The sequence below is a fragment of the Antedon bifida genome, chromosome 1 (assembly GCF_963402885.1).
Source record: "Antedon bifida chromosome 1, ecAntBifi1.1, whole genome shotgun sequence".
NCBI classification, from domain to species: Eukaryota; Metazoa; Echinodermata; class Crinoidea; order Comatulida; family Antedonidae; genus Antedon; species Antedon bifida.
Window position 1 is genome coordinate 12,531,960 of NC_136226.1, and position 16,537 is coordinate 12,548,496.

The following is a 16,537-nucleotide window of genomic DNA, read 5'->3' on the forward strand; positions in this document are numbered from 1 at the left end:
ACATTTATCAATTTGTATTTCCTTTTTAGCCATCCATGTGTCATTTTCTGTTTTCTGTATTTCATCATTTTGTTGGTGGATTGACTGCTCGTCTTCGTTACAAATGAAATCGCTCCAATCAAATACATCACTTTCGTCAAAGAGGTACGAGTCAACGCGTGACCCGCTATTAGTTTGTGACGTGTCTCTGTGTATCGGCAAAGCATAGGCATGTTTAGACTTACCGTTGTGAAGTATATCTTGACCACCATGGAGCGTATGAGATATCTCATTGTGTTGAGTCGTCGCATCTTTATAGGGTAACGCGTCACATCGTGACGTGACGCTATGGTTGACGAAACTAATAATGCTGTGATCAACTATTGTATCATTTAGTTCTCTTATACACTCTCCATCTAAATCACTGGCTTGCAAGTAATCTGCACAAAGTTGCTCGAATTGTTCTTGAATACTGTCTATTTCCACTCTGATTAACTGGCGATCTTTCTTTATCATCTCCTATGAACGAATATAAATTTTTTTTATTATTATTTTGAGATCAATCCTTTTCTATTACCTTGTTAGTGGATCCCTTTAAAGCCCAGCTTTTTGTGTGATACTGTTTTCTATTCAACTATTTTATTGTAGCATTTTAAAGGTGTGGAAATATACAATACTCGATTAGTTAACATTCGAAAACCGCTACAATTTTATACTAGCACGCCCAGGTTTTATCCGTGAAAATGTTTGAAATTCATCATTACTAACTTTCTTAAGCCTCGTACCAAATAAATAGCCAATCATATTTGAGTTGAGGTTATTTTTAATAAATCTATATAAATAATACCGGTATTCATCGTAAATGACGTAATATGCTGACAGTCATGGATTGCTAGCCAGAAGCGCCTTCAATATTTAAGTATAAATAGTATTACTAATCAATTACAAACGATTTCTATTTTGTTTAAAAAGTAAATGGCATACCATATTTTCTCTCGCTTTTCTGATTTCAAGTTCTGACTCTCTTGTCATTCTTTCTGAAAAAGTATACACAATATAGTTATAATGTCTTCTGTGATGTATTGTAAATCATCATTATTTTAAAATTGATATTGAAAGAAATTATTTATCAATGTACCTGGGTCCTGTATTATAATATAACATAATGGAAAAACAACGTTAGCATTCTACATGATTGCTATGTACATTAATCATTGAAGAAAAGGTCCATTAATATTGGTGCCCAGGTCTATTTAGGCTTAACAACAATTATACGCATTGACAGTTTCAAACCTTGTAAACTAACAACGCAGGATTTAAAATTCATTCCCTCTCAATAATCTTCAATTTACTGCATGATTATTTATGTCTATAACTCGGATTGTTGTGTAGCTAAAAATTTAAAATATTAAATCGATGTTGCTGCCTCTAACCAGTACTTCAATATAGACCTAATGAAACGACACCTGCAAATTGACTGTTTGTGCGTTGTGAATACTCCTTTAAAACATATACAGATTGATTTGCAAGTCATAAACTATTCGAATGTCTCAAATGTGTTATTGCGCAGGAAATGTTATGATAATATTATTTTTGCTAAAACAGGGATGTTAATGGAACTGTTGATGCATACATATATCCAAAGACATGGTACCTGTGACGAAAACGATGATTGTAGATAGTAGAATCTCCGTAAGAAATGAATAAGCAGAAATTACCTACTTTAATTTAGCAGCTATGATCCAACATTTCTAATCTATCAATTTCTCGCTTTCCTTATACGGCAATGTCTACAGATATCGCATTATAGCCTAAATTTAGTTGGAATTTGGATTGGAATTACACACAATACATTTTTTACGTGCAGTCTACTATTCATGGGTCATTGCATTACTTTTGTTACTCCTTGTTCTTTCTTGTAATTTCGAACTTTTTGTGTACTGAACGGTAAAGGAAGTTCCTCTTTTGAGACTTTAAAACGCACGCTCTAGGTGGGCATTTGCGCACCAACTGACTAATCTCTAATAATCCCTAGGCTAGACATGCATTAAACATGATATTGTGTTTTATTTTTGTATTATGTTTAATGATAACAGAGTAACAATAATAATAATAATTATACTAATCTCAAATAATCTCTAGACAATATTTATATGATGAAAACTTAGTGTCAAGGTTAGGACAAACACCCTAGTTGATGGCTAGAAAAAAAACTCAACAGTAGCAGGCCTATAATATTGATCGAAATGTTATGATTTCAAAGTGCCGATAGGCCCACAGCAAAGATGGATTCCCAAAACATGCATTAAACATGAGATTGTGTTTTATTTATTTATTATGTTTAATGATAGCATAGTAACAATAATAATAATAATTATACTAATCTCAAATAATCTATAGACAATATTTATATGGTGAAAACTTATTATCAAGGTTAGGACAAACACCCTAGTTGATGGCTAGAAAAAAAACTCAACAGTAGTAGGCCTATAATATTGATCGAAATGTTATGATTTCAAAGTGCCGATAGGCCCACAGCAAAGATGGATTCCCAAAACATGCATTAAACATGAGATTGTGTTTTATTTATTTATTATGTTTAATGATAGCATAGTAATAATAATAATAATAATAATACTAATCTCAAATAATCTATAGACAATATTTATATGGTGAAAACTTAGTATCAAGGTTAGGACGACACCCTAGTTGATGGCTAGAAATCAAACTCAACAGTAGTAGGCCTATAATTGATCGATATGTTATAATTTCAAAGTGCCGATAGGCCCACAGCAAAGATGGATTCCCAAAACATGCATTAAACATGAGATTGTGTTTTATTTATTTATTGTGTTTAATGATAACATAGTAACAATAATAATACCAATGACTATTTTAAAACATGTTAAATTGAAGTAAAACTTCCAAAACTGCTCGAATTTGTAAATTTAGTTTGATGTAAGAGTTTTCCATGTAATTTCACTCTTCCCTGGTTTTATCTCTTGGGCGCATTCAATTATTAATGGAAGTAGGCCTACAATACATATATATATATAGGCTATACTCCAAACGAATGATCAAGTGGAATGAATCGAATTAGACCTAGTAAAAAGTGACGACGTATAACGTTTGCATAACCCATGTGTGATTATCGACGTTTAGAACTTTGCTTTTCTCCTTTTATTTAATCACAGAGGATCTATATATACATTTACGTAAGGGCAAAATTCGGTAAATCGCGCGTTACTTCTAGAATGTTTAATCGATGGTAGATTAAGTTGGTTCGTACTTTTGGTACTGATTTTAACCACCTGATGTAACCCTGTTTACTAATTAGATAATTAGTTACTGACAATTAAAACGAATTTAGGTTAAACGATTTGCCCCAAATAAGGGTGTTTTCCCATAGTGGTATACACTGTCTATGGATGTCCATCTTGAAAAATACCCGCACACAATAATACGAGGATGCTTCACATTTAACTATCTACTTCTACGATAATTGTTTAATAGCTTAAAACAGGTTGAACAGCTCGAGTACAGCATCATAAGGTTGAAAACAGGCCGATTTTCTTTAAAAAATACAATTTTTTTTTATAGATTTAGGCCTAATATACGTTTATACAAATGTATTGATTTGCGATGAATGGAACATTTCAATCTCTCAGTCTCTCCCAGTATAATTATTTGGTTTAACACAAGTAGGTAAATTTATTGGCCCTTCTGGGATAAACTTAAAACCTTTAGATATAGTATTGCAATACTTTGACAATACTGTAAATACGCATTAACCATTTTAGTCGCTATTTGAATAGCAAATTTCTTACTGTGAATGTAGGTACTGTTAGATATAAACAAATAGGGCCTACCGTATACAAATACATGTATTACTGTGAGTGTAGGTACTGTTGGATATATAAACACATAATATACGAATAAACTTCTCAAGGTTTGTATTAATTACTAATTACAAAAAAATATAAACGTCGTTGTGATGTATCGTTACATGTACTTTACTATTTCAATCGACTACAGTATGGCAGTGACAGTTTTAACACAAAGTATTAAATCGCAAATGCTCTACTGACTGTATTAGTGGTATATTATTTATAGGCCTATAAAACATGAAAAAATATTTCGTTACTGAGTGGATAAAGAATATATTTAAAAATTCTTCCTCTTTTTACCCATCCTCTACCCCATCCCTCAACCCTAATGTTACATACAAAACACAAATTGGGTTTATTTAAATGAGTCCAACTCAAAAATTTGGAATTATTTTGTTTGACAAGTTTCTCTCTCGGAAGTAATTCCCAAGGTGCTAATTTTAGTTGATTACATAAATCATTGTGTCTATTTATTCGTTTCTATAAACGACAATGTATTATAGTCCTGCGGAAATCGCTGAAATTATTGTGTATTCGAGAACCATCATATAGGCCAAGTATTAACAATAATCAAAAGCAAAAATATATGTTGTTTATAGTATTCAGGAAAAATTTGTACGAAAATAATATTTGATATTAGAATGTTTCACTTAAATAACGTTTTATTTTAAAAATCTTACCTTTAAAATGAATTGTTGGAGTAATCATGTTTATTTTGTTACTGGGTGCTTCGAGTTCATAATCCGTTTCTAGAGCTGTGCCGCGTCAATGTGTATCACCGTGTTCACACGCAACATTTAGTGTAGGCCTACAATCCCACGGCGAATTAGAAGGAAGTTGAAATACGCATGTGACGTGTTAGTGCCTTTGGGGAATAACAGACTCGGAATTCGGTCGAGTTTTATTCATTTAATACCTCGATCAATATGTTTTTTTCTCTCTTTCATCTCAACCTATCATTGTCTGCTGTTGGTTAACGGTTGATGGGTGATTGTATCATTATAGGTCTCTATGTTACTACCTTAGTAAATTGTGTGCACAAGCCAATTATAATTATATAAGAATGCTCAATTAGGTGCACACAAAAAGCATTAATTACCAAAACCTAGGTTTATTGATCGTTGATCTATTTAGCTATAAGCAGCTTAATTGACTCGGCGAAATATTGAATACCGATTACACAATGAACATAAAGGCTGCATAATTAAAATCTATATATCGAATAATGCCGAAAAAGACCGACAAGATGGATCAATACTGATAAAAGCAAAAATAAAACGTTGACCATGAGTTAATTTTCAATACGATCGCTTACAATGGATGAAATTGTCTTAACAATAGTTCTCAATTACACATCACTGATGTGTCAATTTAATAGTCTCTTTAAAAAGAGTACTCCTGACTAATGCAGATCATTCTTCAATTAGTTAATGTATAGTGTATCGCGTAGTTTAGTTTAGTACCTGTATAGTGCAGGATTTATTTCCCAAATTCCAACGCTTTTGTTTACTATTAGTCTGATGACAATAAAGTGATATTTTGCCATAATATCACTGAGGAAATAAATTCTAAAGATAGCAAAATATGGACTTATTAAATTAAATTATTATGGCCACATGTCACCTAATTATTCTAATCTTGGACTCATCGAAAACAAAAAAGTTCGAACTGTAGTCATTAAAAAAGCATATTCCTGAGTACTATAGTTTAAAAAAATCGGCTCACGATCGTTATGGTGCCTCCGGGGGACAAACAGGGTTCATCCTGTCTTTTATACCTCACCCGTGTTGGTCGCGCTTATGTGCGTCACTATTAAAGTAGAGTTGAATGTTCCCCTTTCCCCACACAGTAGTGCCCCACCGGAGGTGCTGACCGGTCAGGGGCGTAGGGAAATTTTTGTTGAATGTTGTCTGGCATGTATGTACCGTACATTTAAATGCATTTAAAAATGGTTACCAAACTGACAAGCACTCGCTTATTTTGGTATACTATTAAATATTGTAAATGTAATTGTAAATTGTGAATAAAGGTATTGTGGTGTTAAACAAATGACAAAATAGGTAACATGCGCAGAACACATTATGTGATTCTGTACATGCCAATATTTCAAAATATAAAAGGGTCGAAATTTGGCAAAAGTTTCGAAAATGTCCCTGTATTAGGGATTTTTTTTTTAATGGCTGAATATCGACCATTAAAAACACGTAGGCCCATTGAGGTAACACGCGCAGAACACTGCACTATGTGTTTCTGCGCACAGCAAAGTTTCAAAATATAAAAGGGTACGGTCGAAATTTGGTCATTTTTTCAAAAATGGCCAAAAATATCGTCTGTGTCAAATTCAATTATTATGCAATAATATTGCCATATATGCACATACATTGCGTCATCATCTTATAGAGTCATAGTAACCAGTTATGTCAAAAAATAAAATGGTCGAAATTTAGTCATTTTTCGAAAATGTTCCTGTACTAATAGTACAGGGATTTTTTCAAAAATGGCCAAAATATCGCCTTTGTCAAATTCAATTACTATGCAATAATATTGCCATATATGCACATATATTGAGTTATCATCTTATAGAGTCATAGTAACCAGTTATGTCAAAAAATAAAATGGTCGAAATTTGGTCATTTTTCGAAAATGTTCCTGTACTATAATAGTACAGGGATTTTTTCAAAAATGGCCAAAATATTGCCTTTGTCAAATTCAATTATTATGCAATAATAGTGCCATATATGCACATATATTGAGTTATCATCATCTTATAGAGTCATAGTAACCAGTTATGTCAAAAAATAAAATGGTCGAAATTTTGTCATTTTTCAAAAATGTTCCTGTAGCCTACTATAGTACTGTACAGTGATTTTTGTTGAAAAAAAAAATGTGGAAAATGGCAAAAATATCACCTTTTTAAAACAAATTTACAAAAAAATCTTTATTAAAACAAACTTATTAAATCCAACATTTCTATTTTAGGACTAACTTAAATTTCATGAAATCATAAAGATAAATTAATAATTGTTTTTCATCAAAATATAAATAGTATTCCAATAGTAACTAAACCATTTACAATCACTTTTTTAGATACCCTTATACCAAAATAGGTATTCTAATACTGAAAAGCATATGACAAGCTCTGGATGGAGAATTTTGACTATTAACTTCATGATTTTGATGATGAAGTAGACTTTGTAGTACTTTAACCATTCAATAATTATTTTGTGGTTACAAAAAGCTTTCTTAACCAGAAACTGATTGGTGTTCGTTGCAAACAGCTGATAATACTTCATTTGAGGTTTGCCAATGATTCTTTATTCTGGGCCTTCACTTCCAGGTACCAGCTAGATAAAAACAAATGCAAAAACCTACTAAATCTTTCATAAAAAATGCAAATGGATGTGATTGGGTATCACAACTAAATTTTTACAACTTTTAACAAGTTGTAATGTTGCATTGATCTCCTACAATACAATACAATACAATACAAATCTTTCTTTATTCTGGAATAGCTCTTTCAATACACAAGTACTGGTCTCCCAAGAGGTCCAGATTTGGAAAAAAATACAAGAAAAATAAAATTAAAAGCTATATTAAAACTATGTACAATAGAAGTTATACAAGATGTTTAAATTCAACTTGACTAAGTGTCTCATAATTTTTACGGATATGTACAGGAAGATTATTCCATTCTCTTTCCATAAATATTGTTCCATGCTGGAACATTTCACACACACATATTTGCGAACCTTTTGAAATCTCGGGAGAAGTATATTTGGAGACACTAACAAATAATCTAAAAAGTCCCGCTTCGATAATTTCAAACCAGTGTACTGTGATTGGTCAGTTAAATATCAGGACAAAGCACACAGTACAAACAGGGCATATCTCAGGAACAAAAGAACAGGACTATTGCTGGTGTGTTTTTCTTCCAAGATTTCACAGAGCTCCCCTGTGAAATATCGGGGGAATTTTCACACTACTCAAACCTGGTTACAACTTTTTTTTAAGATGTTACTTTTTGCAGATGTGTAAAGGGTACACAAACAAAAATGTATTACTGTTTTTCTTTAAAGACAATAAATACTGTAATAACTAATATAGACAATAACTTACCATTGTAATGTTATTTCCGTTTAATAGAATCTGATCTAACTTTGTTTCACGTCTACCTTCTGCAGTATTCTCACTAGAAAAATTTTAGTTTAATGCATATGAAAATATAAAAGAAGTATTGAATTGTTAATCAGTTTTAACAAATTAAATATTACTTTTACTTACAATTCTACAACATCTTCAAGTACCATATCTGAGATAACATTGATATGGAAAATTCAACATATTCTTTTAAAATTAACGTTATATTTGAATACTCATACTGAAAATGAATGCTAAGTAATACTGGTTATATCCCTCTCTATTTTCATGGAAAATTAAACTTAAGCATGCATCATTATAAATCTAAGCATTTCGCCAACTAATCATCACTACACATGCCTAAAGGAATCAGTGCAGTCGGCGGTGGAATATGAATTGACTAAAAAACATCAAACTATCAAATTCTTAGATGTAAAATGTCACTTTTATCTATGTATTATAAGGATACTGACAAAGTCATCAAAGCCAAGTAGTGTTCCAACAATCTCTTTGTCACTTTTCATAATAATATGAATTCTTGAACCTATGCATTTGTCTACAAGCTCTGTGTGAGAAGATAAAAAGGTAGATTATTATTAGTTTATATATTTAAGATACTATAGTAGGCCTCGGCCTAGTTTTTGAACGATACAGAACTGTAAAGAGAAAGGTGACAATACACCGAATGAATTAACTAATCGGCTTCAACTATTATAAAGTAAACATATTTTTATACGCTCTACAAAGAAAAAATGATAGACTTGCGTCATACTAATCTATGCCCAGTGGGGGCCGGTAGAATTTCATGATATAAAATGTTATCAAATTATATGCTCAAATTACATTTAATGTCATTATGATATTTAATTTGGATACGTTTGATACATTTTTAATGTTCAACACGTTGAATGCGTTGTGGTAACGTTGAACGAATGAAAAGTTTACAATATTTTAACTTGTTTCTGGAAAGAAAAATATATATTATTAGTTAGGCTTGTACATTAATTAAGTTAAATTTACCACTAGGCCTAGCGCATGTTAATAACATTTACTTGATATCATACAAGCCTACCGGGCGTATGACAGCTAGGCCCAGTCATTGTATAGATGATGGAAGGTCGTACACGGCCAAAAGTGAGAAATCACCGTATAGTGACATGCTGTTTGTGATACGAGTAGAGGCCTAGCACCGTCTAGACTACTGTTCCTTTGCTAATAAAAAATACACGTTGCTTACTTACATTTTAGCCATTGGAATGGTAATATATTGTGGAAGGATACATTACATATTACATTTTATTTTGTATACATACCCAAAGGGAGCAAATGTGATGGATTTGTTTGCTGTTGTTGTAGAGTGGTAGCCATTTTGTAGTAGCCCTCTATAGTTTGTTAAAACTTCCATTCCATCCAAGTACCCACCTCCCTCCCCACGTTACAAAGGCGGTTTTTTTTTTCTAAAAGTTTCACTCTTCCCTGGTAATACTGTCCTGGCATATACCATTAAATAACTTATCAAAAGATAAATCACCCTCAAAACAACCTATATAATCTAATCATGTATATCACAAATGCACTACAAATACCTGTACACATCACACACAGAGTGGTAGCCAATTACACAGATTCTCTCAATATGGTTTTATACTGTATTTATTATTTTCTGAATGCTCCATTTACAAAAGGGTAATTTAAAAATAAAATATTTAACAAAAAATGACATATAGGATAGGTGTGCTCCTTGTTTGATCACTTCAATTATCAAATATTTTGTGTCAAATAATAAATGCATAACATCCATAAATATTGAATAAATTGTATATTAATAGTCACAGACAGGAGCTTGAGCCAGATATTTAAAAGTGTTATCTTGGTTTTGCTATGATAGACTAACTGTAACAATAAACGAAGAAATGGGCCAATAATCTACAGAGCCTCATTTTAAATACCTTTTACTTTAACGTTACAAAACAATTAAAGTGATGCTAAGGTATTGCAACTTGCTTTCAATATTGTCTGTTTTTATGACAAATATTAACTTATACAGATTTAAAAGCGAATTTATAAACATGTTAGTGTTCCATTGGTTGCTCTCCCTCTGGTTTGGGAGTCGATTCCCCTTCTGGCGCCGGTGCAGTATCCGCTTCCATTGAACTGTCATCTTTCTTGGTTCGAGATGGTTTACTTTCAATTCCGGCCAACTTTAGCATTATGGTTAAGCAAAATAAATACAATTTGATAAAACAGGGATGATTTCTAATCAAATAAAGCTCAAAAATTATATTGAAAAATTGCACTAAAAAGATTTAAAAAGGATACAAAGTTTGCTACATCATCATCTTCATAAACTGTAAACTTCTGATCCTTGCCCACAATAGCAACAGAACAGTTCTATAAAAAAACAGAAACATGATAAACAATACACGGTGAAATTAAGATATGAAGTTACAGTAAGAGTCTATCCTAGGCATTGATATTTATGCTGTTAAATAAAGTATATTAAAATATTTTGGCATAAAGGAAGATTTACTAGAATGTTGCACAAATGACTAGAACTGTCTACATACCTTTGTAGTAAGCTCAGATTCATTTGGTAAAGTATCTCTCAATGCAGTAAGTCCATGCTTTACAAGCTCCTCTAGTGTACCTTAAAAACAATATAAAAAAACATGTTTAGCAGCCAGATATCTTGGTGATATATGTTTACCTGCAAAGATCAGAACTCTTAGCTAGTCAACTTTAATTGACCTGGCATATAATTACTATATAATAGTATAAGAAATACAACAACCTGATGATATACATTACTTTTACCAGTTATTTTTATATCTGCATTTTGCCAGTTCACATAAATTGTAATACTTACTGTCTGAAAATTGATTGAGATACTTTTCTAGATATGTTCTTGCTGATTGAGAACGTGCTCCAATTGCCATTGCTTTGCAGTCATAGTGGTTGGATGATGGACATGTTTGATAAATATGTGGACCAGTTTCCTAAAGACAGAAAATCATTAACTCAATATCAATACAACATATTAATATTGTACTTTATAAAAGGATGCTTTATTTGCTATTTTTTTATATTATAGTTAACCCTCCAAAAAATGGACATTGTCTGGTTGAATTATTTACATTATAGATAAAAATAATAATAAGTAATTACAGTAATAATAATAAATAAAAGCAATACACATACATCATAACCAGCAACAAGTAACCCAACACCAAACGGTCGACGCCCATCTCGCTGTGTATTCACTTGTGACTCTAAATCAAGTAATTAAGGAATGGTACATACAGTAGGCAATAGTAACTAAACCAAACTGAAATTAGGTTCTGTACATCACAACATCTAAATATATGCATAATTTTTATAGTTTAGTAATCTAGAAAATTATTAATATTATTTTATGTACAATTTACAAGAAATGTTTTTGAAATGGTGGAAGGATACTATTGCCGACAGCACTGATGAGTCTTGAGAGCGGCAAGGCTGAGTTATATGCATATCTTGAGTTCATACATTCTGCTCTCATGAATTTGCTGTAAAAAATCACACAGATAATTAGTATGTTCTGAACATAATCACCATGAAATGGTACAATAAATACTTTACTGAAGGCAGGTTCTATTTAGTATTGCCGCAATATAAATAATTTATTGATACGAACAAATCACAACTCAACAGAATATTACAGTATATACATTTCTATTTGTTTACCTTAAAAGTCTAGCATCTGAAGTAAGCCCTGCGATTGACACTCCAACATGGTCATCAATTGGAATAATCTTTTTTTGATGAGCAGATAATTCTGATGAAGCTCTCTGCAATAAAACAAAATACAAACTTTGATTTAGTTTGGTGTAAAAAGTGTTTTTTACTCGCCATACAGTACTATGCTAACAGGGTTTAAAGAACTTTAGTGGGTGTCAACAAGCAAAGTTAGAGTGGAGAAAATAAACAATATTAATAATCTGTACTTTAAGGTATATCAAGTTTCATGGGTGACCATATATTGAAAATAGATTAGGTCTCTCGACATAAGCATAGATTAAGACATGACTTACTTTTAAAGCAACTACAACTGCATGTGTCTTGGATTTGAGACCAACTGTAGCAGAGCCTTGTTTCACTGCTTCCATTGCATATTCAATCTGGTGTATGCGTCCTTGTGGACTCCATACTGTTACATCGTTATCATACTGATTTCTAAACTGTTATTAAATGAAATGAATAAAAAATAATCAACTTTACTCTTATAAATTAAATAAAATAGTTATACTAGGATGGGCCAGCCTACTAAACAAAAAATGAGTGTATGGTGTATAAATAATACATATGAACAGTATAATTTGTATATTTATAGGTCTACTAGGGCTTAACTTAGGCCTACATGTAACATTTTAGGCCGTGCCTATATGGCTATTTAGTATTACTACTATATTATTAGGCTAGGATGTAGATGAAAATGAAAAATATAAAAAAATGTAAGGTAAATTAAATAGAAAATTAACTGCTGTGGTCTTTCTTATAATGTTAATTATAGGTAGGCTCTAGGGAGTGTAGTGTAGACTAGTAGCTAGGATTCACTAAGATTCACTAGTATTATAGGCTAGGCCCAAGTACACATTTTGCGCTTCAATCACACGTCCCTAACCCACTCACTCGGCCCGGAAATTCTCAATTTCAACACTGATTGATCTAGTTAGTACATAAGTAGGCGGCCAGGCTAGGCCTAGCTTTCCGGCTTAGGCCTAGCTTAGTTACACTGGAGGAGACGGTTCCCTAATAGATATAATTTATTTGTATTATCATTATTTAACAGCTAAAGTCTGCAGACATATTTAAGTGATACATTAGTTACCATGTTTTTGAAGAATTTACCGCACCGGTACGTCTTCTTTTTTGTTGATTCACGTTTTTTTGTGGGAATGCTCACGGCCAATGTTTTAAAGAAAAGCGCGACAAGAAGCAATTGGTTTAGTATTTTTAGTACTGTACTTTTTATACGCATGACTAGCTACCTCAGAGGTGTACGAATAAACCATCGGTATAAATAGGCGTTTGTTAATTTTTCGTGAGATTTAATTATAATGCATAATTAATTTGATGACATTACAATTTTAAAAAGCAGCTTCTCTAGTTTATTTGTAAAAGCTTATTTAATTTAAAGAAAGTTTCGATAAACATTCTTCCTTCTATGTATGGTGAGACTACGAAATGAAATGTTACTAGGTACTTTGTATGTCAATTCTTACTTTATTCACAATTTTTTACTTTAACAAAATATAAAAGTTTCTTATATACAGGATAATAATTGCATGAGAACTGTTCATGGCACATCTGTGACAAATATGAATACAGTGCGAGATGGCTATGCTTTTTCAGGAGGAGGCAAGATCATCATAGTCTTCATTACTTAAACTGTATTAAACACTAAATATATTTATATACATGCTGAATTATATATATCCAAAGGCAAATTACTGAAAAAATGACAATGATGTGGGTATCAGTGGCTGGATCTCAATAAAAAAAAAGCGAAAAGCTAAATCAAAACGATAAAGTAAACAGCCAGAAAAATTAGCAGAGCTTTCGGGCAACACTAGCCCTTCATCAGTGCAAGTGAAGGAATTTGGATAACCTCATGCTGAATTATATATATATAAAGCCTATTGCATGCTGTATTTATTGAATGAAAATTGAATACATTGCGGATGTCCACGCAAGGAAAAGGGTGTATGGTCCGCATGAGGCAATGTGTAAAAAGTATTATCATCAGAGAAGAGTGAAATTTAATTGTAATTTTACTCTTTCCTGGTATTATTGAGATGAAGAAGCAGTAACGCTGATTCCAGTGTGAAATGAAGGAAGAGGCTTTTGTAACAAACAGGTCCACGTCATATTATGCTCAGGATCTTCAACGAACAATTCCAGGACAGGTTCCATTCTATTCTTCACTATTACCACGTATACTCTCTCTTCACACACTTCAGGAGAAATGAACAAAACCTCCCCATTGAATTGCACGGTTTGGCATTCTTTTGAAATGATGTCATATTTGGTTATGTTTCCATCATGTCCTACATATACAGTGTCTTCATGTATTGCCAGTTTTCTTGATGAATCCGGGTCCCCGTCAATAGTAAATGATATGTGTGGAAGCATTTTCTCATTTACAGGCGAGTACCCTATAAGTGTTACACCCGTCTGACGGTATCTATCATCAGACCCTGCGTCTTCTTGTCGAATAATATAAAATGCGTCTTTACCACTGACAAGAGAAGGATTTGTTGACGGGTGATCGAATCCTTCACAAACATTCCATTCATCACCATTAGGATCGTAACAGAGACATTGGTTCATGAAACCTCTTTGGCCACCCACACAATAAATTAGGCCATTGAGCTCAACACATGAACTTCCTCTGGTGGTCCTTGATAGCGCGTTAGGACTGTGAAGGTACTTCCGCTTTTGTTGTACACCAGGAGGTCTTCGAACTGTTTCAATTTGGTGGTTCATTTTTAAGTTATACTTTACCAGGCATCCTCTTGAGTGCATCATTAAGTACTCGTCTATTACAATCGGTCTATTTCGACATGCACATATATCCAGAGAACATGCACCAATTGTGTCAATAGTACCGAGTGATTCATCTTTATAGTGGTCTCTGAAATCAATTTTAAATGCAGTTGCAGAGTCGCCAGGTGTAGTCACAAAGACCCGAACGTTTTCACGCCTCAACCGGGCAGCAGTACTCAAACGATTCTTTGTAAACGTGTGTGTTTTTAACGACATCTGAGCATTTAAAATCCGCTCCATTGTTCCAGCCTGAGAAAAGTTAATACCTGAGTCAGATTCAAGTTTCTTTACTTGAGGAATTATGATATCCTCAATACATTTCAGAGTAATTTTATCAAATTGCACTAGATCCAAGAACTCGCAGATGTCAACTAAACGTTTTGAATCGCTGTAAGCCCAAGATAAAATGGCCTCAAAGATCAGCCTTTCAGAGTTTACCCTCAATTTACTACTGCGTAATATTTCAAAGACGATTTCCTTTGGAAGTAGAGCAAACGAGCTGGTGTTGACGAAGTCTTTGAAATTGTTTTCAACGCAAATTCTTTTAAATCACTGAAACTATTGCTACGAAGTGAAAACATTAATAGATGTACACACGTTTCCTTGCTAATGTGTTTCTTCAATTCAGAGACACATAAATCGATAATAGACTGAATTTGTAAGAAATCTGCAGTTTCCAACAATTTGAAGATAGTTTCGTTTGAAATAGTCAACGATCCTGTGTACAAAAAGTTTAATACGGTTCGCAAACTGTCACTGTCGATAGTGTAGAAGTTGACAACACCATTCAACGATTCCTGATAATCGCTGATAAACATGGCGCGGAAATAACAACTTGTTGAAGCTAATAATAGACGATGGCACGGGAACTCTTCTCCATCTCTGGTCCTAATTACAACGTCAGTCAATAGATTTTCTTTCCAAATTGATGCAATTCCATTGCTGACAACCTGTTTGAAGTTCTTGAGTGTTTTCTCTTGGGAGAAAGCACTCAGTGAATCACAAAAATCGACCATCGTAACCTAATAATATAAGTTTAATATGTTATGAATAAATAATAACAATAATAAGACGAGATAACTGGGTAGGCCTATAAGGTTGTTATTTGATGAGAACAATATCGGTTATAACAATGATCGCGGAAGTTCGACAATTTTAGAAATAATGGAATGACAAATATTCACGGATTTTCCAATAATTGGATTTAGATTATAGAATTTAAAACGAGTATGACGTCAAAAATCAGGCGTGACCAAACTCATGCCAGGATTAAAAGCAGTTTCAATAAAATAAACTAAATGAAAACGAATAATTTAACAGAACGTAAATAAGAAAATTATAATAACTTACAATTTAACCGACTAGTAATATACCATAACAGTATACCAATAGACCATGACTACCTCCGGCCTACAATTACTACAATAAATACCGCATACATAAAGTATTAGTATAGAATGTAGAATGTTGATATCAGACATAGGCCTATATACCCTAAAGTAATATTGAAATACCTTACACAAGACGTGAATCTCAACCAAGTCGTGTCAATGCGGTTGTACATACGATTATTGTATTAAAGGGAAGACTATTCATAGAAACAAGTCATCCATATTAGTATAGTATGATGACAACCTAAAGTGAAGTATTGTAAATAGGCTTACCGCAGTACCACAGACAATATGACGTAGGCCACTGTGGCATACACTATGTTCACCTAAAATACTTTTAAAGAATGCCTTTTTTGTTTATTTATTTTTATTTTGAGAGTGGGAATTTTTCAGTTGTCAATTCACTTCTATGCATGGGGTCGGGTCGCTAGAAAAACTATCATAAGCCTATAAGTATAATTGTTTGACGGTACTTCCTTGATTGTAATCATAATTGTTAAAATGCCTAATATAATATACCGTATATATTATACAATGTTAATGAAATTAATACTATAT

General features: G+C 32.6%; 3 protein-coding genes and 1 long non-coding RNA gene across 4 annotated transcripts; all 4 read right to left on the reverse strand.

The window, feature by feature from the left end:
• Positions 1 to 430: 430 nt before the first annotated feature.
• Positions 431 to 4,652, reverse strand: LOC144851640 (uncharacterized). The gene is made up of 3 exons (XR_013614200.1): positions 4,547 to 4,652; positions 964 to 1,016; positions 431 to 498 (listed from the first exon to the last, which is right to left on the reverse strand). It is a non-coding gene; the product is annotated as an uncharacterized LOC144851640 (long non-coding RNA).
• A 2,137-nt stretch (positions 4,653 to 6,789) lies between these two features.
• Positions 6,790 to 9,403, reverse strand: LOC144842639 (U6 snRNA-associated Sm-like protein LSm5). Its single transcript, XM_078699127.1, has 5 exons — positions 9,317 to 9,403; positions 8,473 to 8,568; positions 8,148 to 8,175; positions 7,983 to 8,055; positions 6,790 to 7,210 (listed from the first exon to the last, which is right to left on the reverse strand). The coding sequence occupies exons 1-5, from the start codon at positions 9,369 to 9,371 to the stop codon at positions 7,181 to 7,183; spliced, it is 282 nt and encodes a 93-aa protein (XP_078555253.1). The 5' UTR covers positions 9,372 to 9,403; the 3' UTR covers positions 6,790 to 7,180.
• A 237-nt stretch (positions 9,404 to 9,640) lies between these two features.
• Positions 9,641 to 12,989, reverse strand: LOC144837505 (proteasome subunit alpha type-1-like). Its single transcript, XM_078692697.1, has 9 exons — positions 12,871 to 12,989; positions 12,074 to 12,220; positions 11,727 to 11,830; positions 11,460 to 11,548; positions 11,202 to 11,272; positions 10,870 to 10,999; positions 10,571 to 10,650; positions 10,323 to 10,394; positions 9,641 to 10,204 (listed from the first exon to the last, which is right to left on the reverse strand). The coding sequence occupies exons 1-9, from the start codon at positions 12,871 to 12,873 to the stop codon at positions 10,076 to 10,078; spliced, it is 825 nt and encodes a 274-aa protein (XP_078548823.1). The 5' UTR covers positions 12,874 to 12,989; the 3' UTR covers positions 9,641 to 10,075.
• Positions 12,990 to 13,378: 389 nt separating this feature from the next.
• On the reverse strand, positions 13,379 to 16,220 carry LOC144842816 (uncharacterized). Its single transcript, XM_078699366.1, has 2 exons — positions 16,108 to 16,220; positions 13,379 to 15,610 (listed from the first exon to the last, which is right to left on the reverse strand). The coding sequence occupies exon 2, from the start codon at positions 14,826 to 14,828 to the stop codon at positions 13,830 to 13,832; it is 999 nt and encodes a 332-aa protein (XP_078555492.1). The 5' UTR covers positions 14,829 to 15,610; positions 16,108 to 16,220; the 3' UTR covers positions 13,379 to 13,829.
• Positions 16,221 to 16,537: the final 317 nt, after the last annotated feature.